This window comes from Acanthisitta chloris, unplaced genomic scaffold (genome assembly GCF_000695815.1).
Source record: "Acanthisitta chloris isolate BGI_N310 unplaced genomic scaffold, ASM69581v1 scaffold13312, whole genome shotgun sequence".
In the NCBI taxonomy this organism is placed as follows: domain Eukaryota; kingdom Metazoa; phylum Chordata; class Aves; order Passeriformes; family Acanthisittidae; genus Acanthisitta; species Acanthisitta chloris.
The window spans coordinates 51786-75389 of record NW_008660023.1 but is presented as its reverse complement, the minus strand read 5'-3'; the positions used below and the strand labels follow the sequence as shown (position 1 = coordinate 75389).

Below are 23604 nucleotides of genomic sequence, written 5' to 3'. Positions count from 1 at the left end.
GAATGAGGAAAACAGAGTGGGCTTTTTTTAATGCCTCACAGAATACCCCAGGAGAAAGTGGGAAGTAATTGGGTGAAGAATAATGACTGGCCAGTCATCTATAACCACTTCCTACCACCAGCCTGCTCTTAATGGGAAGGGCTTAGAATGCAAGAAATACGAAAAATGGTATAATCGCTTTCCGTTTTTATTGAAAGTGTTCTTTAAAATGAAAATGTTAACTACTTTTTATCAAAATTTTGGCTGCTTCAGAGAAAGAATATAATTTTTAAATCTCAAGTGGAATATTACAAAAGCTTGTTTTCTTTGAACTGAGACATTAACAAAATCTTCAAGAGCTTGAACTCCTTTCTAGGAAAACAGAGGTATGTTTGTAAACACTTGCTCTTTTATACCTAAGCAGAAACTCATATTGAAGGTATTACTCAACCTGCTTTATCAACATTGTCTCTGGGGTGATGATGTATGACCATCTAGAAGCTTTCAAATAACTACTAACTGCATATTTTAAAGTTTTGAGAAAGTTTAATTAGTCCCCTAAATGGGCAACGTGATCTTGATCCCATGCAGTATAAAATCTAGCAAGCTAACTATTGTACAAATGAATGGAATCTATTGGTCTTATTTATAGCAGCAAGAAGGGTTTAGATCAGAAATAAGCAGATGTGTTTGTAGCAGAGAATAAATAAAGCTATGTGTCTAGAGATGGGGGTTGCGATACAGAAGTTGGGTGTTTATTTGGTCTTCTTCTGTGGTTTAAGAACAACGCTGCAGTAGGATCGTATGCATGAAAATGAATGTGGTGAGAGCTGTCTGGTATTGATATAGTTGTTTTCAAGATGAACATGCTCCAAACGTGAATCTTCATTCTCCTCCTCTTCACTGGTGTCATGATTGTCATGGCTAATCCGAGTCCTGCAGATGCGTTCAGGGGGGACTGTCCTGTGGCATGGTGGGAGGAATTACATGTTAGTTATTCAAGATAGCTCAGAACTTCATAGTTTATTTTAGAGTTGCTATTTATTTAGGTATTTAAAAATAGTAACTTAATCAGTACATTAAATTTTCTCAATGATGTATTTATTGAGGACTTTTACTAATCATTCTTTCCAACATTCTCTCCTTGCATTGTTTTCTCATTATGTGTACTGTATCATGTCATATATCATATACTTAGTTTTCCTGAGGGAAGTATTGCCACGTGCTGCTGAATGAAAACTTTCTGTATAACATGTGGAAGATCCTCTGTCTGTTATTCCTTTGCTTTGCCAAAAGCACAGAGGGACTGGAGAGCACATCTGGCTCCACAGCTGGGGCTGCCTGAGACCTGCTCACAGACCACTCTCAGTGGACAGCAGCAGCTGGGGACCCTTCCAGTGACTTTGTAATCTGTTTGGGCCTGGTGCTTTGCTGTGCCTCTCAGACTGTGCTGCCCCAGCAGATGTGTGGCCCAAGCACTATTGCACATTTATTTGTTGGAGAGAACTAGTGTGCCACATCTTTGGGAGCATTTTCAAGAACTATGAGGGAGGGTGAAATCTCACTTTTATCATATGCATAAATGCTGCAGTAGAAAACTCAGGATTTAACTCCCCCTTCAGAATTTTTTGCAAAAATACTTGTTTAAAAGTAACAAGTTCCTAAAGTAAAGCATCTTACAGCATTTATTTTAATGCCATCAGTGTAACAAAGAGCTTGGAAATTACCTTATTTTATTGTTGTTCAGTCTTAGAAAACGTAGTTTTCTCATTTCATCAATCCCAAATGGTACAGCCTTTAGTTCATTGTGATCCAAGAACAACTCTCTCAGGGAGTGGTATGCTCCAAAAAATGATACAGGATCTATGCCATCATCGCTCAGTTTGTTAAAGGACAGGTAGAGGTACTCCAGCCCTGGCTTCATGTGGCCAAACACATAGCCTGGAATTCTTTCAATCTGATTTCCTATGAGCACCAGATGTAGTAAAGATTTTGGCAGATAGGAGGGAACATGATACAACTTATTATAGGAGAGATCAATTGATTCCAAGTTCCTGCATTAAAGGAGAAAAAGACAAGGCTGAAAAACCTGAGACTTACTTCACTGGTAATGCTGAGCTCTGTGTACAGTCCTGCATAATGGGATTAGAAGGAAACTGAATTTCCAAGGGACATTTGTTTCTGTTAATGGAACAGAATGCATTTTATGGAACATGGTCATGCATAATTACTCCGGGAGTGGAAAGAATGGAAGTCATGAATTATCAATCAAGCACAATGATTTTACTGATGGGAGGAGATGTTCCGTAATGAGTCCTGAGTGAGGGAAACCCAAGGGACTAATTAGTGATTGCTGCATTTCTGAATTGCAGTAACTAGAGTTACACTGAGGAACTAATAAGCTTGGGACTTCAGTCATTACGCCATTAACACAGACTCTCAAACTTTGTTCTAAAGCCCATTGGAAATGGAATTGTTTGGGAATGAATCATTCCCATGTGCTTCATTTCCAGGGCTGAGAGCTGCTGGTAGTAGTGACAATGTGGTTGTTTTCAGTTGAAGCAGTTTACAAACCCAGGCATTGGCTGCCAGGGCTGCAGCTGCCAGGTGATGGCCAGGTACTCTGCAGAGCTTAGAAATTATTTTCCAAGAGAGTCCAAAGCTGTACTGTCTTGTACTCCTTACATTCTCATTGCTTGCTTATATTCTGCTCTTAGTGCAGCTGCACAGTCTTCCCTTCATCTTGTTTACTTTTATAATTTTTAATCTAATGGGAAATAAGGCTAGGACAGCCTTAAATTACTTTAAAATTAGCCAGGAGATAATTATGTATCAATACCAAGTATGATATAATTGTAGAGAGTATTATTTATAATTAATGTTCTTTTTTGAATGGATGGTCAGAAAAAATATTGACTTTTGTCTTAATATAGTACAGATCTGAGGTAAAAGATCTTTTTATTTGACAGCTGACTGAATACATTCTAGATGATACAATTAGGCAACGGAAGTTAAGACAAATTAGCTAAGTAAAACAAATCAAAGGATAATTACAACTCTAAGCAGAGAAAAATGAAATAAATGTACTTTAAATGATTGGTACTTACTCCTGGTTTATCCAAGCCAAAGGTGCTATCCTGTGCTCTTCCAGTTTGTTATGCTTTAGCCCAATGACATTGATGTTTCTTGTGTGGTTAAAGCAAATTTCTGACACTTCTTCAATTTGATTATTTTCGAGATATAACTCCTGTAAGTGCATTTGGGAAGAAAATTTGAGAGATCAAAATATGCTGGGTTTTCCCATTGCAAATTCAAAATGCAGCTATTATCTGTTCTCCATATTCCTCGGTACATCTGTTAGCTTCTGAATCTGACCCAGACTCAGTTTGTAGCTGGAGTGGGACCTTCAGAAACACAATCTTTCAAAGCCATTCACAGAATCACCGAATAAGTGGAGTCGGAAGAATTTTCTTATGTTATGATCTTATATAGTTGAATTTGCAGGACCAGGGTCTAAAAACCCATCCCTGAGAATCACACCCTGTGCCTGAGAGCATTGACCAAATGCTACTTTAACTCTGTCAGGCCTAGGGCTGTGACCACTTCATTCTCATCTGTGACAGTACAGATTGCTTTGAAAGGTCAAATAGAAGAAGAATTGTATCTTTTTTGGGGAGGATGAGGTTTTTTTGCTGGTTTTTGGTTTGGTATGGGGTTTTGTTGTTTTGTTTTGTTTTGGGTTTTGTTTTGTCTTGGGTTTTTTGTGGTTTTGTTTTCTTTTTACCTCCAGAGTGGCAGGAAGACCTTGTGGGATAATTCTAAATTTATTTCTTCCCAGTCGCAAATAAGAGAGACTTTTCAAAGGATAAAAGGCCAAAGGACTGACATTTGCTTCACTCAGTTTATTTCCTTCTAATTCCAGGGTGACCAGGTTCTTTAAATCTGGGGAGGAAAAGTTGGAGTTTCTGTTAGTTAATGCCATCTTACATCTTGTTAAAATGCACGTTTGTAATTTAACAGTCTTCAACTTTACTCAGATCAGCTCACAGCAACAAAAAAAATAGAGTGAAAGTATTTCATTATCTCATGATCATAGAATTGTATTGTTTATAAGTCTGTAGAGATTTCAAACTTGACTACAGCTTTATTTATAGTTCCTCTCCCACCCAGAACGGACGGGGCGGCAGCTGTAGCGCTTGGGCAGTGCAGCGGTCGAGGCCCGGTTACTTCGTGACTGTGTACAGCCCTGTGCAGGTGCTGTCTTCGTGCAGCTGCCCAGTGGTCCATCCCCCAGCTCTCCAGTCACCGACATGATAATGAGAATGTTACTCTTCCCTTGGGCTCGTATCTTCCCTCCCCAGCTCTCCAGTCACCGACATGATAATGGGAATGTTACTCTTCCCTTGGGCTCATATCTTCCCTCCTTGCTGCCTCCTTTCAACCTCCCCCTGCACCGTGCTGAGAACCCTCAGTGGATTGTCCTGTTCCTCCTCCTCAGAGGTCACAGGAGAGACCAGTGTTCATCAGTGTATGTAAGCAGGAAATATTATTTCATAATAGTAAGTTTCTCATTCACAAATAATCCAAATAACTTTTCTTCCCAGTAGCGTTGTGTCACTTCTCCTCCCAACAGGGCAGTTTGGTGATTTTAAGCTAAAAGGCTCCTGCAGCTCTTAGCCTAAGTTTTCTTTGTCTTTATATTGCTCCAGAATGAGCTACATCACTAAACTGATCCAGTTTAGGTGGGACCCTTTTGACAGGAGAGGAAAAGGTACAAAAAAAATCTGTCACATGATGACATGGAGAGTGCCCTGTCTGTTTTCCTTCTTTTTTTTTCCCCTATCACCCCATGTTTAACTTGGCTTAAGGTGATCATGATTAACTCCAATTATATTCTACCTTATTTTTCCATGCACATCAGATTCTGTTCCCTTTCATGCAATTTGAAAGTAATTTATATAGTTTCACCACACATAAAGCCCTCAGGTTACAGGTCAGGATAGCAGATATCTTCAACATACTTCAAAACCATCTCTACTTAGTAGCCTTAAGTATAAGCTTCTTTGGGATAGTAGCAGTTGAATAAGAAGAAAATGTAATTTTTAAAAAAGAATTCATCATGCAAATCTTTCAGGTTTTGGTGCCTTTTGAAAACATGGCCCTTAAAAACTAGTTATTTTTCTGGTTATACCAAACCAGCTGTATTTGGTTGAATGTTGTTTTTTGAAGTTATCTTTATGTTTTCATGTGATTCATATCACTTTTCTAAATACCTTTTAAGCCATCCTCGTCAATGGCATGAAGGTGGTTGTCATTTATTTTTATTTCTTCCAAAGTCGATGGCAATTCAGAGGGAACACGTACAAGCATATTTCCATCCAAATACAAACGCTTTAGCCTTTTCAGGATCTTGATCATAGGGATGAAGAAGAGAACTTAGATTATCAAGGTGCAAAATATGTAGTTAAATATATAATGTAAACATAAACACACTCTTTTCAAGATTTTCAGCAGCAGTGCAGTAGCATCAGGTGTTTTGAATAAAGAAATAATTTTTTGTCCTATCAGGCTAATTAATTGGTTTCTTCCTGCTAAGTGTTAACAAATGTGCCAGTTAATGTCATGTGTAACTGGAAGTGCTTGACTGAGCACATCAGCTTCCCCATGGCCTTCCTGCATCACTGCATCGCTGCTGTGTCTGAGTCGTGTGTAGGTACTGCCTCACTACACTATGCAGCATTGAGATACACCTACCCCTAGGACGCCTTCCTGGTCTGTTGTTTGCACCCATAGAATCACAGAATCAACCTGGTTGGAAGAGACCTCAAAGATCATTGAGTCCAGCCCTACCGTGGTTACTAGACCATGGCACTAAGTGCCACATTCCACCCCCTTTGATTTCATAGGGGTTCCAGGAACTGAAGCCCTTTGATTTCATAGGGGTTCCAGGAACCGAAAACCTTTGAAATCAGCCAGACCTGTTCATGTTATATGGAGGGAGGTGTTACACAGAGTCCTGCAAGAAGAATGATTGCATATGGCAGGAGACAAAATTAGAAACATACTATGGTAATTCAGTTTGTTGTTCATATGTTCATCTTGCCTGAAAACACAAGGCCTTAATGTCTTACTTCCACACTTGAAGTACTACCTGTACATAATGGCTTGTATGAGAAACTATGGGCTGTTCTGTCTTTGAGCAAGGAACATGTAGGTGCACCTGAGTAGCTTGTTGCTGTGTAAATTCTCTTTGCAGGGAAAGGGCTGGATATAGAAAGATTTGGACTACTTTATGAGAAAGCTGTTCTTTTAGTAAGCAGCTGTGCTTGAATATCTTCTATTAATGTAATGAGAAAGAGGATGCACACATTTGTATCTGTTGAGCCTGAGTATCCCAGGCGTGGTTAGTGGAATATGAACCCCTCAAGGCTGAAATCTCTCAACTGCAACTGATAAAACAGCAGATAACTCTCTCTCTCTTGATTCACATTTAGTACTTGGTGAATGTAATTCAAAAATCTCTAGATACTCTTGACTGATGAGAGATTTCCTGAAGTACCCAGGTTTAACTGTGTTGTAATTATACAGTGGTTACTCATACTAGGTGCAAACTGGTTTACATCCATAAACTGAAGAGCAAAAACTGTCCTTTGAACAATAATCAGTGAGAGCATAAAGAAAAGTTAGCTTTTCTTACTTTGAATGCTTTTGGACCTATGCCAGGAGAGGTGATATTGTTCTTACTCAAATCAATCCATTCCAAATTAGGTATCCCATTGAATGCTTCATCCGAGATAGTAGTGATGCTGTTTCCTTGGACAGAATTCAAGGAAATATTTTGACTTATGAATTAGAGCATGCATTTGAGCTGTGTAATATTGTACAGGGGAAATATGTTAGAAAATAGTTGTATTATGCACAATAATTGTGTGTAAATATATTCATATTTGTATTTAAACACTGGTAAGCTAGTCTAAAAATTTTAATTTATCGTTTCAGAGCTATAAAATTCATGCTAATACATCTCTTATGATAAGGAATGACAAAGCATTAACACTGTTGACTGCATTTGAGAATGGACAACGTTACAAAAGTCATGCAAAGTAGACCCATTAATTACCTGTAAGGTCTAAACTTGTTAGATCTGGATCTGAGATTGGTGGTATTTGTGTAAGTTTGGCATTAATGCAGCTTACTGTGGTGGCCGAGGTGGAACATCCAGATGGCAAAGGAGGAGCTTCTACAGGTGGAACAGGAATTGGGAAACGAGGTGGAATTCTCAAAGTGCCATCATCTTCATCACTTTCATACTGCATTTCTTCTTCTGCAGCTTCCTTCCTCCTGACAGGCTGCTTTGCTCTGCGATGGGCTTTGTGCTTCTGTCGATTTTTTTTGCCTTTCCTTTTTCTTTTCTTTTCATCCTTTTTATGACCCTCTTTGATCTCTATCACTTCTGTTCGAAGCAGTTCATCTTTTCCAGTTTGAGAAGGTGCTGATGGCAATACATTGGCATTGGCAAGGTCATTGGGTTCTGGGGAATCACCGGACAGCTCACTTACGTCATCCAGTGAAATAATAGTTGAATCCAAAGAGGAGACTAACCAGAGGCAATGAGAGCAAAAAGGACAAAACAACACAAGAGTTTAGTAAGAAACTAAATCTTTAGTAAACAGTGTTTCTCACATATAGTAAAAACATGATTGCTGCTGAACAGTATTATTCTCAGAATATGGTTGAAAGAATGAAAATAAGGTCTTATACTATTACTTGACAGAAGAGACGTCCTTTACTGGGAAATGACACAGAGCAGTTTGTGGAGAGGTTGCATTCATTGCACCTCCAGCAAAAAGGGGGGGAAACTAACATAACCTTTCTTATCTTCCTTCTTGACCCAATATTAATTAGGTGCTGATATTTTTAATCAATTAATTAGTTGTTGATAGAGGTGTCTAAAGAAGAAAAGTAATATGCCTGGAAGTTATGTGTAGGTAATTTGGAGAAAATTCACAGAGGTCAAGACTTGTTCTCCTCTGCAAGGGACTGTCAGGTGAGATGACTGCAGGTGTGGATCTCACCGGGGAAATGCATCTACTCCATTGCCAAAATGCAGTTTTTACTTGCATAATAGGGCAATTCTAATAGAAGTTTAATTGTTTCAATCAACAGGACTTCTAGTCCTACAGCTAATTCCTGTGATTTCTCAGAGCATGTCAGTGTGTCACATACACACACAGGAGGCTAAATAATATTCTTACAGCAAGAGGAGGTTGAGTTCAGTACTTTGCAGGCTTAGGGTATTGGGAGTGAGGGAAGGAAATCGCATTCTTTCTAGAGGTACTGATTTTATTGAAGTTTTTGTGAGGAAGCAAGATTGAAGTTCTGTTGCTCCATTTACCAACATTTTGTAAAGGTGTGAGGGAAGAAGCAGAAAGGGGAAAATAAAAAAAGAAATGTAATTTTCTTTACTGCTGCATATTTAGCATCTTTTCTTTGAATGTTATATCATGCTTATCTAACAGACAGTGTGCTCTGAGAAGCTGAAATCAGCTTGAGTGGGAATTATGAAGACCTCTCTTATCATGTAATTCTGGATAATGTGTACATTGTCATCCCTGATATCATTTAAAGTAGTATTTCTGTTAAGTTTTATATGAGACAGGTTTAAAATAGTCAAAATATATGGAGTACCATACCAGTATCAGAACAAACTGGGCAGCATTCTCCTGCAGGTATAATGGTTTGGGGACATTTCAAAGGGTGGCACATGTTTGTGTCACATATGACTTCTCCTTTTGAACAGAGACAGGTAACACAGGGCTTGGGAGACCAAACAGCTTTGTCGTACATAATCATCCCATTAGCTGTGCACTGCCCCTTCTTGCCTAGAACAGAAAACAAATTGGAGTTAAAGGGCTTCAATTGAAAGTAAACCAACAGTGTTCATTTAAAACTTTGGAAAGAAGCACTGCTATTTAGTTCTTATTTTGAAAATATGTAAAATACACCCTGTTCTAAGGATCTTATCCTTATTTCTTACTTTTCATAGCCGTAGGTTGTTCAACTTATTGATAGTCTGCAGTCCCTGCTTGGTGTTTGGCCTCTCAGCTCTGAAGGCACTCAAGGGCAGGCACACAGTTAGTGTGTGTGCAGCTATTACCTGCTCCCAGCTCCACTCTGAACACTGCAGAACGGGGTCAGGTTCTCTGCTTCCTCTCCTTCAGGCAGTGTCATAGTAGCTCATTTCCCCCTCTTCCTAGTCAGCTGATGAGAACCCTTACCAGCTTTGTCCTCTGGAAAACCTCTTGAATTATTCAAATTCAGAGACACTCCTAAAATGGGAAAATTAAATCTAGATGGTGAGTTTCTGAGGGACTTTTGCATGGCAGCTCCTCTTTCCATCCTTAGAAATAGAAAGTGCAGACTCAAAAGTTGTAGTACAGTACAGTTGAGAAAGAAGCAAAAGTTTTCCTCATCACAATGGAGTTGAAATAAATCATGCAGAACTTGAATATTTTTTCCAGACCTCCCTCTCTTTCTTTGTTGTGCACTAAAGATATTTTCTGCTATCTCGCACATTAAGTGATAAAGGTTTGTTAAGGCTTTGTGGAACCAGGACAGTAACAATATTCAGGTTATAGTGAATGTTCATAAGCTTGATGGAAGTAAAGTTCATTCCGTGATGACTGGTGGGATGGCAAACATCTCCTCTTTCCTGTACCTTGCTTTATCTGAAAAAACCCTCTTTGCTAGGAAAGTAGCAAGCAAGAACAACTTGTGCTAATAAATACTCTGTCTCCAAAGTTTCTGGATATGAATTTACAAAACCCTGAGATTTTCCCAGGATACAAGTTGAAATTTTCAGAAAGAAATGTAGAGATCTGTTTTGTAAGCTCAACTCAAATATTCTGTATGTAAGTTGTTTGGAGAGCATAAAGACTTGGGAAGGAAACTAATCCAAGTTTCCCTTTCCTTCCAGTGATGAAGTCTACCTCAGCAAAAATTTCCCTGGGCAGTTCTCATCTGGACTCCAGTATAAACATTGCACTTTAGCATGATGCTTCTCTTTTTGGCCTTTTGAGAGAAGGAAAGCTAAGGCTGAGGTCCCTTCATCCCACACAAATCTTCCTATTTGTGAGTGTACCTCTAATTCTGGTGAGAATCTGAACTCCCTACACACCTTCCTTTCCTTGTGCTGATTATCATAGAATTTAAGGGTTGGAATGGACCTTACAGATCATCTAGTCCCAACCCCCTGCCCTGGGCAGAGACACCTCCTCACTAGATTAACCTAAGAATGTACTGCTGAAGTGTTGTTTCAAGCTGAAAACCCATTCCTAAGTTACTTCCCTGCATATAAATGACAAATTTCCTATTTTTCTATTCTGTCTGACTTCCTTCTTTGGATGAAGGTTGTCTAACACAGTGGAAAATTCTTATCTCATCTGAATTTACATGCCAAGAGGCTTTCATTGGTGACAGACAAATTGTCTTTGAGGGATTGTTTGCAGGGTTTGTTTTCCCACACTCCGCCCTGGTCTGTGCTGGGTTGGTCACTTTTAAGAAGAGGATTCAGAATAGCCTCTAAATATTCTGACAAGACTATTATAAATATTTGGATTAAAATGTCTCTGGAGTTAATATTGGTCTCAAAATTAGGTATTTTGCAAAGTCTTCCAAGGCAGTCCTACTGTCAACTTCGTAACAAAGGTCTTTCTTTGCTCTTCTGTTAAAAGATCATTGAATATGAACCTGTTTTCTAGACTAATGTTAATTATCAGAATCATCCTCTTTGGATGCTTTTCTATATTCCGTATGTTTTTTTAAATGCTTTTGATTTAAGTTACTCTTAGGATGGAAAAGGTAAGAAATTAATGTTTTTAGCAGTTACATCTTGTTTTTTACAAGGCCTGGGATCTGTATGCATCATATCAGCCAAGTAAAGTTGTGCTCTAATCAACTCAAACCATGTTAACTGAAGGAGGAGAGCCCAGGCCAAGTGTTAGTTGGCTGCAAGTCCCTTGTCATTCTACCCAGGTATCTGTAACCCAGCTGTTTGCTGGCTCCCAACTTCTGTTTCTTATGTGCTTGCCAGGAAGCCACAATATTTCTTTTAAATAATCTCCAAAGGAAATACAGAAAGAACACTGCAGTTTCTCATGTTAAACAATCAAATGTCAGCTGTTCCAGAGGAGCATTTCTGGCTTGAGAAGGAAATTCTTCTGTGCTTCCTAAAATTCTTTATTTTGTTTTAGCTACTAGGCTGTGTCTGAAATTGGTGCAAATCTTTTATGAATAAGCAAAAAGATATGAGTTATCAGGCCTTGGCCTCTGCAGCCTTCTTTAACACATTCTCTTGTTTCCTGTGCATGAGAGGAACTTAACAGGCAGGGTAAGTGTGTGTGCTCAGAGGCAAAGAGTTTCCATTTTAGGGTGCTACAGAACTGCTGTTTGGCACTGTTGAGATCCACACAACCCCTGTGAGGCAGAATAAGGACTTCACTGAGATGCTCCTTAAGCCTCCTGTCCACTGAGTAAGTGCAGGATGGTGGTATGAGCAGGGAGAAGTGTGGAACAAGGGATACTAGAAGTATTGCAACAGTGAGCATCCTATTCTGCTCTGCTTAATGGACAGACTGTAAAAGACAAACAGCTGCAAATTACCTTAAATTGTGGTATCTGTTTGATTTAATTTCAATATTGACATGAATTCTATCTGGAAGAAGATCTGTCTGGTTACTGTTAAACGTCCATTTAACTGTTCATTTTCATCCTGCATATAGCTGTGATTTGTTGGGGTTTTTTTAGGCTGCTTAGAGCAAAACAAGTAGCTGGGAGAATGGAAATTAAGTTTTGGATTGAATTTTGTTCTATTCTGAAGCATGATTAATAATAGTGTTCTATTATTTAATAGTCTCTGTTTTTTCCAAATCTGACATTAACTTGAAAAAATTTTGAACTTTAAAAGCTAGACTAAAAAAATACCTTGTGGTTGAAATCTTTGGCAGATGAGCACAGGACTTTTAACCTTTGGAAATATGGTGTAAATTCAGCATGAAGTTCCAAATAAAATGAGTTCAGTGGTTTGAGCTCAGCTTTTGGATGCAAGTCCAGATAGAAAGAAACAAGTGGGGCAGGGAGGGGGAAGAACCATGCATTATTTCAGCATGACTGTTGGGGCCTGACAGACACACTGGAATATCTTACACGAAGTGTATGCTACTTCTGCAGTATTTTCCTCTGTTTAATTTTAAAAATATTTTTAAATTAAAGGGTTGAGGTTAGTGGTATGTGTAATAGTGTAGTAGTATACACTGGAAATGCCATATACAAGAGTTTTGCTAGTTTTTCTATTGAAACCCCTTACTTTAAACTTTTGATTTGAAGTGGTTCAGCCTTTCTGAGAGTAGACTCAGAATAATATATGTGTAGCCATTTGAGACTTATTAACCCAGTGATCAAGTCTCTCGTGTGACACACTGAGGGGCTTAATTTTTTGCTTATGAAAACAGGTTATTATTGTTTTATGTACCATAGTGGTAATCAGAACATTCTTTTTTAAAAACAAAAAATTAAATTGCATATGATGATTTTGCTTAGTATGTGATCTCTTGGTGCTGGACTGGAAGGTATCTAATCTCTTTATATTTATTAGCCACAGAGTGGACATGACTTGTATGGATTCATCACAACATCCCAGTGCCTCTTTTTCACCCTTCAAACCTCTTTCTATGAAAAGAAATGAAGTGTTAAACTTCTCAGTAATTGTCAATTGGCTGATAACTGTGGTTTCGACATTAAAAACACTGGTAGTGGCATTCAGAAGTTCATGTCTTCAGAATGGTTGGCTGATTTTTAGACTCTTGTGAATCCTCATTTCTTGCTTTATGAGTCATAACTTCCCATTGTGACAGTGAACATAAAATCACAAGCATCCTAGAGCTAGTGTTCTCTTTTTCCTGCACTAAGGACCGAAGACACACTTAACAACTATCAGTTCTTGATCTTTGTCTAGTCTTGTACTCTTTGAGGAGATGGAGAGATGCCTGATACAATCACTGAGGTTCCAATAAAGATCAAGGACATGAGGCTTTTTGCTTGTTTGTTTCTTAAGACATCAAATCCTCTTCCCTATCTCTCCTTCAAAACCCATAAAATATTAGTACAGCAATGTGAAAATCTCTAGGTCTCCAAAAAGGCAAGTTTTATATAAACCATACTATTGAACTTCTGTTACGCAGCTCTGGGTTCTCAATACAGAAGGAATGTAAGAGTCATCTCGTGTTGAATGAGTGGGGTTTTCTCTCTTAGCTCAGCTTTCCATTATAAGGGTCTTGTTTGTAATGTAAGTTTCATATTGCAACTATTACTGTATGTTATTAAGTTATTTTTACAAAGTAAAGGATTATCCCTGAAATATTGCTTATGGACATAGTTTGATTTCTGCTTATCAAAAGCAGTTTTGGTGTTAGGGCCTCAGTGAAATGGTCATTGACTTGGGAGATACATTGAGCAATAAATTCAAAATGGGCTTGAAAATTGCTACACATTTGAAGTTATGAAAATATCCCAACAAGTTTTTTTATTGGTTAAGATTAAGTGATAATGCAGAAAATATTCCTGTTCCCTGGCAAAGCAGGATTCAATTTAAAAGTCTCATATGCTACCCACAGAATTATTGTGAAAGGCCAAAGGTATGTGTGGCAAGTAGAGCTGAAATAAAACTGTAACGAGTTTATATATTTCATTTGAAATCAGGAGAAAAATCAGCCCACCCTGAACAGCAGAGGGACTTTGTTCTTACCTGGTAAGACATTGTAACTAGACTCATGTTCCCCCAAACCTATGAGAGAGTCAAATACTCCCATAACACTGTCGTCGACGTTAATGAGAGGTATCCTGGGAGCAGCTGGAGCTGGAAGGTTCACCCTGGGCTGCCTTCTGGACCTGTGGCCTCCTGAGGAGCTCCTTCCCAGGCCTCTGTTGTGCATCCTTCTCTTTGGCCTTCTGAGAAGTGTACCAGTGTCATTCTGAGAAAAATCGATGCACAGAGACACAAGGAGGAAATAATAGACTACTGATGTCGCCTGCATGGTCTTGTGTGTCCCAGAAAATATCCTGAAATGGGAAAAAAAGAGGAAAATTAGATATCTTGAGAGCTTTTGAGGCCATGTCAGCCATATGTGGCACTTTTCAAAGCAGGTGGACCAAGACATAGTAGGTCAATATAGCCAAACTTACTCTTGAAAAGAGATTTCCCTATGAGAGCTGAAGTAACCAATTTTGATTGAGTAGTTCTCTGCCCTTTGAGGCAATAGTCAATTCAGATAAGTGCTGGCTTTGAGTTTGGGGTTGCATTTAAAAAGGTTGTTAAACTTGCAGTGCCACCAGGCATTTGTCGTTCAGTAATTGTTGCTGCTTTCAGCAAGGGAGTCTTTGAGAGATCTGTAAAGTGTTTCTTCCCTTTTTTGGTTGCTAATATTTCTTCCTGGTGGTTGTAACTTCTGAGCATGGGAATGGCAGAGTAACAGAAAAATGCCCAATTCATTTCTCATGTGCTGCCACAAATGCATTCAGTTTGTCATTTCTGTGCAAGGTATTTTGCACCATAGATGAAGAGATATTGCTTTTCCTTCCATTTCTATACATCCTCTTCTCTAACAGCATCTGTGTGTTTCTGCAGCAGGGGAGACCTCTTGGAAGTTTGATCACAACAGTAGAGTTTCTGCCTTCCCACATCTGCTCATGGGTAGTCTAAAAAGGCTGATCTATAATGGTTGTGTTCTGCATTCACATTTTCAGAAATTCGAAGTAACTGGATATCTTGAGCTTTCTTAGTGTTTGTGACAGAAAACTGTCATTTAGTCTCACCAATAGGTGGCATTCCAAAACAGAGCAATTAGGAGCAGGAGGATGCATAGGAAGCACATCCACCAGTGGATATGCTATACCAGTGTGGAAATAAGGCTCTGCATGTCCAAGGTTATGAACGATGTGTCATAGTTCTGTTGCATAATTCTTTCAGAAAGGAAACACTTTCGTCCTCTGGCCTAATTTAACTGAGGCGACAGAGAAAGAAGACACTTGTGTTCTTGTGATGGTGAGAATTAGTGAAGAATTGGAGTCTTAGAGCACTTAGTCTTTGTGGCCAAGACAAGGCTTAGAGTATGTCCATGGTTTTTTCCGTAAAGGGATTAAAAAATGCTTTTTCTTAATGTTAATCAGCCTGGCTTCCTATGTCATCTTTCAGTTTGGAGTTAGTCTTACTGTAGTTATACTGTATAAATATTGGATAGTATTATGTCAAGAACTTGAACTGTGTTTTTGCATGAATCAGATTTTGTTAAAAATCTTGTTCATTTGGTGTTTTCTGATTTACATAATACTTTTTTGTACAAGTTCCCTAACTATTCTTGAACATCAGGTGTGTGATTGGTTGCATGTTTTTCACGCTTTCCACAGCATATTTATTATATTTATCTCGTTCCCACTTTTTAAAATGGGAAGTTGGCAGTAAATAAGCTTAAAACAGGATGCACTTTACTTCTTTTTAATACTACAATTTCTGTGTTCAACTATTTTAATTTTTAAATATTATAGCAAATCCAATTGCAGAATTTTAAGCTAATGTTTTTATTTCCATGTAAACAGAATGGGAGATGCAGGTGTCCCACACTCATAGCACTTTGTGTGATGGCAGGGTCTGAAATTAATCCAGACTGCTGTTTGCTGCTTTCTACCTATCAGAAATCAGTTATGCCAAAATGCCATGTAGGCTTTCACTTGGCCTTTTATTTGCAGAACTCACTGTTGGTTAGTATATCAGATAGATGGAGCACCTTGTCTCTGCATTGAAATGCCTGTTCTCTTTTAGAAAGTGCTGATTTCTGAGTACCTCAGCTTGCAGAAGAAATGACCTCATGATTTTGGTTCCTGACTTACTTGCATGGTAATGACTGGCTATAAAATTACACAGTAAACTTCTGTTCCACCAGTTTGACTGAAACACACAAAGAGCCCTCAGGGAAAACTGAATGTACAAAGGCTTGGACATGTGTATTCATTCTGTTGAGTTAGTGACATCTTAATTATGGTCACATTTTTGTAAGTATACTTTATAATAACACCATAGCTATGTAGTTACAATGCTGCTACATTACATTTGGGCTTTTCTAACATTTAACCATTGCTTCCTGTGGCCAGAGGCACATAATGGCATGACTGAAATACTTTTCCATTTTCCATGTATCCTTAAAATTCAGGAATAATATAGGGTGACTTACATTACATTTTCTGTACAAATGATGTTTTGCTGTTATTGCTATACTCAATATAAAGTTCTCTAGTAAATCAAATTATTTTCAAGTGAAACTTGTTTTCATGAATTGCTTTATAAGTAAAATTTAAAAAAAAAAAAAAACAACTCAAAAAAAGCCCAACAGAAAACATACTCCACACCCTTCCAGAAATATGCCTTTGTAAACTAATCCTGTTCACAGATGTAAGTTTATGTGCTATATTTTCAGACCAATTTAACTCTTCAATGCAAAAAGCTTAATACTGCTAGTTTCAACCAAATGATGTTCTTTGCATTCAAAATACTGAGCTACTGAGTTTCTTTCCTTGGCTTATTTCATAAGTGCTGTCTCACATTTTAAGGCCCAAATTGTGAAGAGCCTTAAGTGCATTGGGCCCTTCCTGCCCATGACTGGGACCCTCAGATTGTCTGTCAGGAAATTATATTCAGTATAGGGCTAGCTTGCTTTAGTCTGGGGAAAATTCAACCTATTCGACTGATGAAGTTTGCAATAAATTATCACACAGTAAAAAGAATTACAGATAACCAATATAATGAAATTTTTCTAATTTGGGGTTGCCAGATACTCTCAGCATGACTGCAGTGCTATACCTTTTTCAATTTTACCCATAAATGTTTAGATCAGGCACAGTATGTGAAAGCATCTTTATTACCTTTACTTTGACCGTGTAATGTGTTCAGTAGTTTGTAGCTTTCAAAATGTTATCTTCAGTAAGTTCAGTATCTGTCAGTTTGCTGTTAAGCTAGTGGAAATAGTTAATTCTTAAAGGAGAGACCCTTTAGAAATACCAGAGTATCAGTTTATTAATCTCTCTATCCTTCAGCCTAAATTCAGCATGTTTCTAAGACGTCAGCATTATTTCTCATGACACACAGGGGTTAAAGTGATGTACAAAGATATTTCACATACACTGCTTTAAATTTATTGCATAGAAATGAGTTACATTTAGCTGTACCAGCAAAACAAATTGCACTTCCCATTAAGTTGGTTGTACACGGCAAACATTCACACAGGACAAAAAGCAGAGGAGCTGGTAGTGCATACTTATCTAAAAAAAGCATTGCTGTTCAGTATTGCTAAATACAGCTCAGATTATTTCATACATATTTGCCAAGTTAACATGAAGTTTAAGCCATTCAACACCATGCTTTAAGCAGTAATTTAAAATGTAAAACATTTTACCTTGTAATCTAACCTAACAGCGGATTCTGCTTGGTGTCATTTAGTCTCCAGTTGCAAATGAAACAAAATCACAGTGATATCTTTAAGACAAACAGAGAAACAGTAGGGATTGTTGAAACATGTGAGATGATTCCTTAGTTAAGTCTGAAATAGCTTCTTTCCCTGGGGACAAAACGCTGCTGAGTTCTGTGTGCAGAGCATCGGCTCAGACTGGGGCTCGGAGCAGTAAAATGAAAAGCAGCACAATGAGTTCGGGGCCGTAGGCTGACAAGGCACAGCTGGAAATCCTCTTCCAGTGCTTGCAGTTGCGTAAGGAACAGGAAAACGGAGTGTTTTGAAAAGAAACAAAAAATCCCTATTTTATTCAGTTCTGGTTTATGCATTTAGGAATTTGCTTTCCAGGTGGTATGACTTTAATGTAGATTTATTTAAAATAATAATATTTCCTACATTTTGGCAAATGTAACCTTCACATAAAGACATTAAAATTAGAACGTTTTCCTTAAATTCCTATTTTCTTAATCCACTCCTGCCCTTACAGCTTATCATCTGTAAGTAGCAAACCTTTCTGTGGAAGTTTCGGCATGGAAAATGTTTCTTTTGTCCCTTTACTGCAATGATTTGACTGTAAGCTGCAGCTTATGCATGGAAAATAAAATGATCAAAGCACTTTGCCTTCATTCTTTTTCTTTGTGAGCTAATTACATCCTGAAACATGATCCTAAGGCACAGCTCTGCAGAAGCTGCCGTGCAGTTAGTAATCCGAATAGGAGAAGTGAGTGTGAGAGAAGGGAGGGAAGGAGGGTACATTACCACCAGTCCTTTGTGTGCCAGGAGAGCCCTTTCCTTCATCCCCGGATCGTTCTCTGCAGAGTGTCAGTGTGGGATGAGTGGGATGGAGAGGCTGCTGAGCTTCAGAAGTGACAAATGTACCTGGTAGACAGAGTTGCCTGAGTTCTTCTGACATTAAAAATTTGGTGTTTGCTTGAACTCATACTCTGAAGAGTCTTTAGACAGATAGTCATGAAATAGTGTAACCATTGAGTTAACCATAATTGTTAGCCGGTATGTGGTGGAAAGATACTGGGAAAACACATTGTCTCTTAAAATAGTCATGCAGTTTTGACTGTGCTCTGCTTTGCAAAGGCAAAAAAAAAAAAAAAAAAAGAAATATTAAACTTCTATAGTTTATCTGGAGCTGCTTAAAAAGAATGGGTACAGTGGCACTTAACAAATGGAGCCTGCAATCTGAAATAAGAGAGCTCAGCTCAGGACCCATGCTGAGAGCATTGATCTGTGCAGAACCAGTTCAACAGCTCTTCTAGCACCAGTAGGGAAAAAGATAGCAAATTAGATCATCTTCCCAGGGTTATGCATGTCAGGTAAAAGATTTTGTGTGTTCAAATGACAGTGTATTTATTAGAGACAAAAGTGACAGCATTCACTTCGTTATATATTTAAATGTAACTTCTTATGCTTCTGGTCACTGTGCCAGGATGGTGTTCTGACAGTGCTGAGCACACATCTCCAGGAGCCTGCCCAGCCTCTGTGCCTGCCAAGCTCTGGGTTCATGCATCTCTAGTCACTGACCCCATGAGTCAAGGCAGCAACACTCCTGGACCCCACACTACTGTAAAGGTGGGGACTTTTTTTTTTATTTTAGGTATTTCTAGTAGTAGTTCACTGTTGCTGCTGGAATTTTCTATTTGTTTCCACATTAAGTGGAAATGAAATAAATAATTTAAATCTTTTCAAACCTCTCCTGGGGGAGTGTGTAAGAGAACACATGCTTTATGAGGTAGCTCTGTCACATGAATGTTCCTTATCTCCCTGTGGTGAGCAGCCTGGATAAGGCAATATGGAGCACCAACACAATGTTTTCTTCTGTAGTCCCAACAGTGCTTGTTCCCCTTAGGGACTGTAACTATGGCCTTTTGTACTAAGAAGTTGGAGTCTTTATCTGTGTTCTTGGCACAGGATGAATAGAAGGACAGACTTGAGATGATGTATATATTTTTGCCATATATTTGCCACAGAGATGTAGTTTTGGAATTACATATGCTGTGGAGAATGCATTGCTCTCCTCTGCATCTGTATTTTTGCAGCCATTGCCTCAGACAACAATAACAGATAAAACTTGTTTACTTGTGATATCTGCCCCGAAACTATAAAGGAAAACAAGAATGTTTGTCAACTAGAGAATAATATTTTGTGTTCTTATGGAATTAACTTCTGAAGTGTGACAACCATCTTTTTTTACCACTGTTTTTTCTTCATCCTCCAAGCATAGCTTTCTACATTGTTTCTCCACAAGATCAAAGTGTAATTTTTCTGGCTTTCCTGAGGGCATCAGTAGCCTCTTTTCTTTTCACAGCAAGAAATATTAGTGTACAATAGTACTATTGTTATTTTCCTTTTTATCAATTTTGCTTCTTTCTATAGGAGTTAATAGTGGGAGGAAAAACTTACATTCACTTCTGTGGCTCAGTTCTAAATCTCAGATAAATGAATGTATGAGTCAATATAACAGAATTTATGATGCCAAAAAGGGCTCGTGGATTTTCAGGTTCTGTCTGAAAGGCCATTTAAATACATGGAGCATGCTGAAACAGAGAAGGAACATCTGTTTCTTAAACATCTTCAAAATGCCTGAAGTGTAACACCTTAGCCCTCAAGGCCAGCAGGCTGAGAGGATGTAAGGAGGATGTCTTAGTAACAATAAAATAATAATTCTTAAGCAAAGTTAAAGTCAAGCCTGGGATTGGTCAGTTGAAGAGCAGAAACTTGAAATCTGGTATATGAGCTGAGGTAACTTTTTATGATCACAGCATATAGAGACTATGAAACCTCAGTTCTACATCACACCTTTTACAAAAATTTTAGCTACATAATGGCAAACAGAACACAGGACCCAAGCAGGAATAGCCTTCACTGAGCCAGTTTCACCCACCTTATTGGAGTGGAGGAAAGAAAGCATTCGCTTTACAGAGCTGCTGATAACTTGCAGTATGGCTTAAATCACCTTCAGAACTTATGGTCTGAGTGTGCTCAGGAGGTCATGCAGGTCATCGAGTCCAACCTGCTGCTCAAAGCAGGGTGAAGATTGATTTCAGAACATGGTTTTGTTTGTGGGTTTTGAAAGGCATCATGGCCAGAGTTTATACAACTTCTCCTGCCTGCCCAGATCACATCATTTGCTTTACCTTATATTCCCTTATTCCTTTTCTTCCTCTTTTGCCCTCACAAGTTGTTTTCTGGGCCATTTCAAAACACACAGCATGCCAAGGTTTATAACTTCCCAGTTTTGCAGACTTTATACCTTTATTTAGTAATTATAATCTGGTTGTCCTGTCATTTTTCCTTTGAGCATGAGGGGAAAACCTGATATTACCTCTCCTCCCTTTGTTATTCTGCAATATTCTGCCTTTTCATGCTGCAGTCAGGTTAGTAGCACAGTAGGTGCCACTGCATATACAGGACTCTCCTTTTGTTAGCTTTAGTGTCCTGAGACCCTTCGTGGTACTTGTGGTGCCACAGGTGAGCAGTAGCCACGTGCACACAGACCTTAGTGTGCAGTACATCCATTTTCTTCTTAGACTGGGGGGAACCCCAAACCTCTGTGCTCTGTCTCACCTGGCATCAAGAAGAGTACATTCTGTGGCTTTACACATTCCACAGTCATCCTTATTTTTAATAGCTTTCTCTCAGGTTATCATTGACATTTCCTTCTGCCTCCTGGTTTACTCTGTGGTTTAGAGAAAGGCTGTGTTGAAGTTGGATCTGTTACTTCATTCATTCTTAAAACACCAATGAAAATATTATTTCTGTGAGTCTAAAAGCACATCCACATTCAGGAATGTAAAGCTCTTTCTGGTTTGTTCAGGCATTGGAAGGAAAAGAGACAATACTGAAAGTTACAGCAGCAGTTTTTTAACCTTTCAATGAAATAAAAGGAGGGTTTTTTATTGCTTTACTCTTAGCTGTCATGATGAATCACTGCAGTTGCTGGCTGGTTTTGATCAAAGATGGAATCCTAAACTTTGAAATTACTCATGTGGTTTATTTTTTAAAATCAAACACACAAGTTTATTGTTGGAAAAAATAGCAATGGGGAAAAAAACAAAACTGTTAAAGTCAGCACAAAACATGAGATGCAGAATTTGGAACTGGCAGTACACTGCATTTCTGAACCCTATAGCAGTCACTGCATTCTTTTTTGGAATTGGTGGTCACGAATATCCTTAAGGAAAGAATACAGGAAAAGAGAAAATGTTGCTGGAAAACCTTAAGAGATATTAAAACCAGATTTCCTCACATATTTAAAAATATTAACAATATATTACATAGGGCAATGGGTATTTCTTTAGGTGGGAACAAACCTAAATTTGCAATATGAGATGTATGTGGCTAGGATCTGCTTACAGAAAACAGCTTCATTGTCAACTGTAGCAGCATCCCAGTTCCAGTTCTTCACTGCAGTCAATGGAATATCTAAACTATTAATGTTCAATAGTATTAAGTTTCTGAGGGCACCAATTATTGACACATCTCAGTGCCTTTTGGTTAGGTTTCCATTCACTCCCATTTTTAGTTTGAGATACGTTTTGCTCATATTATGGTCTAAAACGGCAATGAACAGACAGATTTGTAATCTGTAAATCCTTCAGAGCTACCTGAAACCCAAGGCCTCATGTTTCACACTCTGCCTCTAGCTATGTGCATCAGTGAAGAAATTGAGTTGGATTTTGATTCTATCATTGTCTGGAGACTGTTGCCTGTGGTGTTCCAAAGCAACTAGCCCACCTACCTTGAATAACTACAACTGTAAAACCTCTGGCCATTGTAGGTAAATGTGTAAGATTTTCCCTGTCCTTGTGTCTTTCATTTCAAATAGTATCACTTCTTTTTTCAGGTTCAGATGTTGACACTTCCCTCTATATTGGGCAGTTATGTTTCAGCTATTTGCCGACTCATATTTTTTCAAAATAACAACTGAGCACATATTCTGAGTGTCTAAAATAGCAGAATGAGCTTGGTTTGGGGTTTGGTTTTTCTCATGTGCCACTATTGAGCATTGTTACTCATCAATTTTGATGTTTCTAACATTTTTTCTAAGATAATTGTGTTTTGCAGCAGAAATGCAAAAGATGGAGTAATTGATTTTTTTTGTCCTTTCCATAGTTCACAAAATATTGTCTCTAATTTCTGCTGTACACAACCTTTATAGAAACCAAAGACTGACTCTTTATATAAATATTTTGGCATTCTTGTGAGTTCGTAGACTTAAATCTTCATTTTGCTGAGTGTCCACTGAATTATTGGAATGTAAATCTTTATCAAAGACATTGTTCTGCCAGAAAGAATATTTGCAAGGGCCTGGAGTGCCAGGACAAGGGGAATGGCTTCCCACTGCCAGAGGGCAGGGTTAGATGGGATATTGGGAAGAAATTCTTCCCTGTGAGGGTGCTGAGGCACTGGCACAGGTTGCCCACAGAAGCTTTGGCTGCTCCATCCCTGGAAGTGTTCAAGGCCAGGCTAGATGGGCTTGGAGCAACCTGGTCTGGTGGGAGGTGTCCCTGCCCATGGCAGGAGGTTGGAACTGGATGATCTTGAAGGTCCCTGCCAACCCAAACCATTCTGTGATTCTATGGTTCTCAGATTTTTCAGACAGTTGAAGTATTTCTGTCCTGGGGAAGCCCTGCCACATTACTATTATCCTGCTGATAAAATTCTTGTTGCTCAGAAGTACCCACTAAGAGATTTTCTCTGTTCATTTCTTTCATAAAGATAGTTTTTTCCTGTAAACTACAAAGAATTCAGAAGGATGGAAAAGAGGGTTTGGAAGGTCAGTTTAAGGACTACTCAGTTGTTAGGTTTCTAGCAGACAGCCATAAACTTTCATTCATGTCCTGTCATTGCTTTTTACATACAGTTCCATTTTCTTCACTAGTCAAGTACATCATACCCAGACCAAAGGGACAATGTTTCTCTGAAGTGTTTAAAATACAGATGTGGTTATAATGAGCACACAGGAAAAGTCTATTTGAGAAAATATGTATTACTTTATCTCTGTGTAAATACTAAAAACAGATTGTTTAGAATTCATGAAAAATAAGAATATGCAATT

The 23604-nt window shown here is 38.5% G+C and overlaps 2 protein-coding genes across 2 annotated transcripts in view; one reads left to right on the top strand and one right to left on the bottom strand.

Annotated features, from left to right (window-relative positions):
• The window catches only part of CENPP (centromere protein P), a 130408-nt gene that overhangs the window by 87635 nt on the left and 19169 nt on the right, over positions 1-23604 (top strand). The gene's annotated exons all lie outside the window — the stretch shown is intronic.
• Positions 735-17610, bottom strand: ECM2 (extracellular matrix protein 2, female organ and adipocyte specific). Its single transcript, XM_009069659.1, has 10 exons — positions 17478-17610; positions 13781-14094; positions 8673-8861; positions 7100-7576; positions 6677-6792; positions 5253-5388; positions 3764-3921; positions 3087-3226; positions 1707-2033; positions 735-942 (listed from the first exon to the last, which is right to left on the bottom strand). The coding sequence occupies exons 2-10, from the start codon at positions 14067-14069 to the stop codon at positions 735-737; spliced, it is 2040 nt and encodes a 679-aa protein (XP_009067907.1). The 5' UTR covers positions 14070-14094; positions 17478-17610.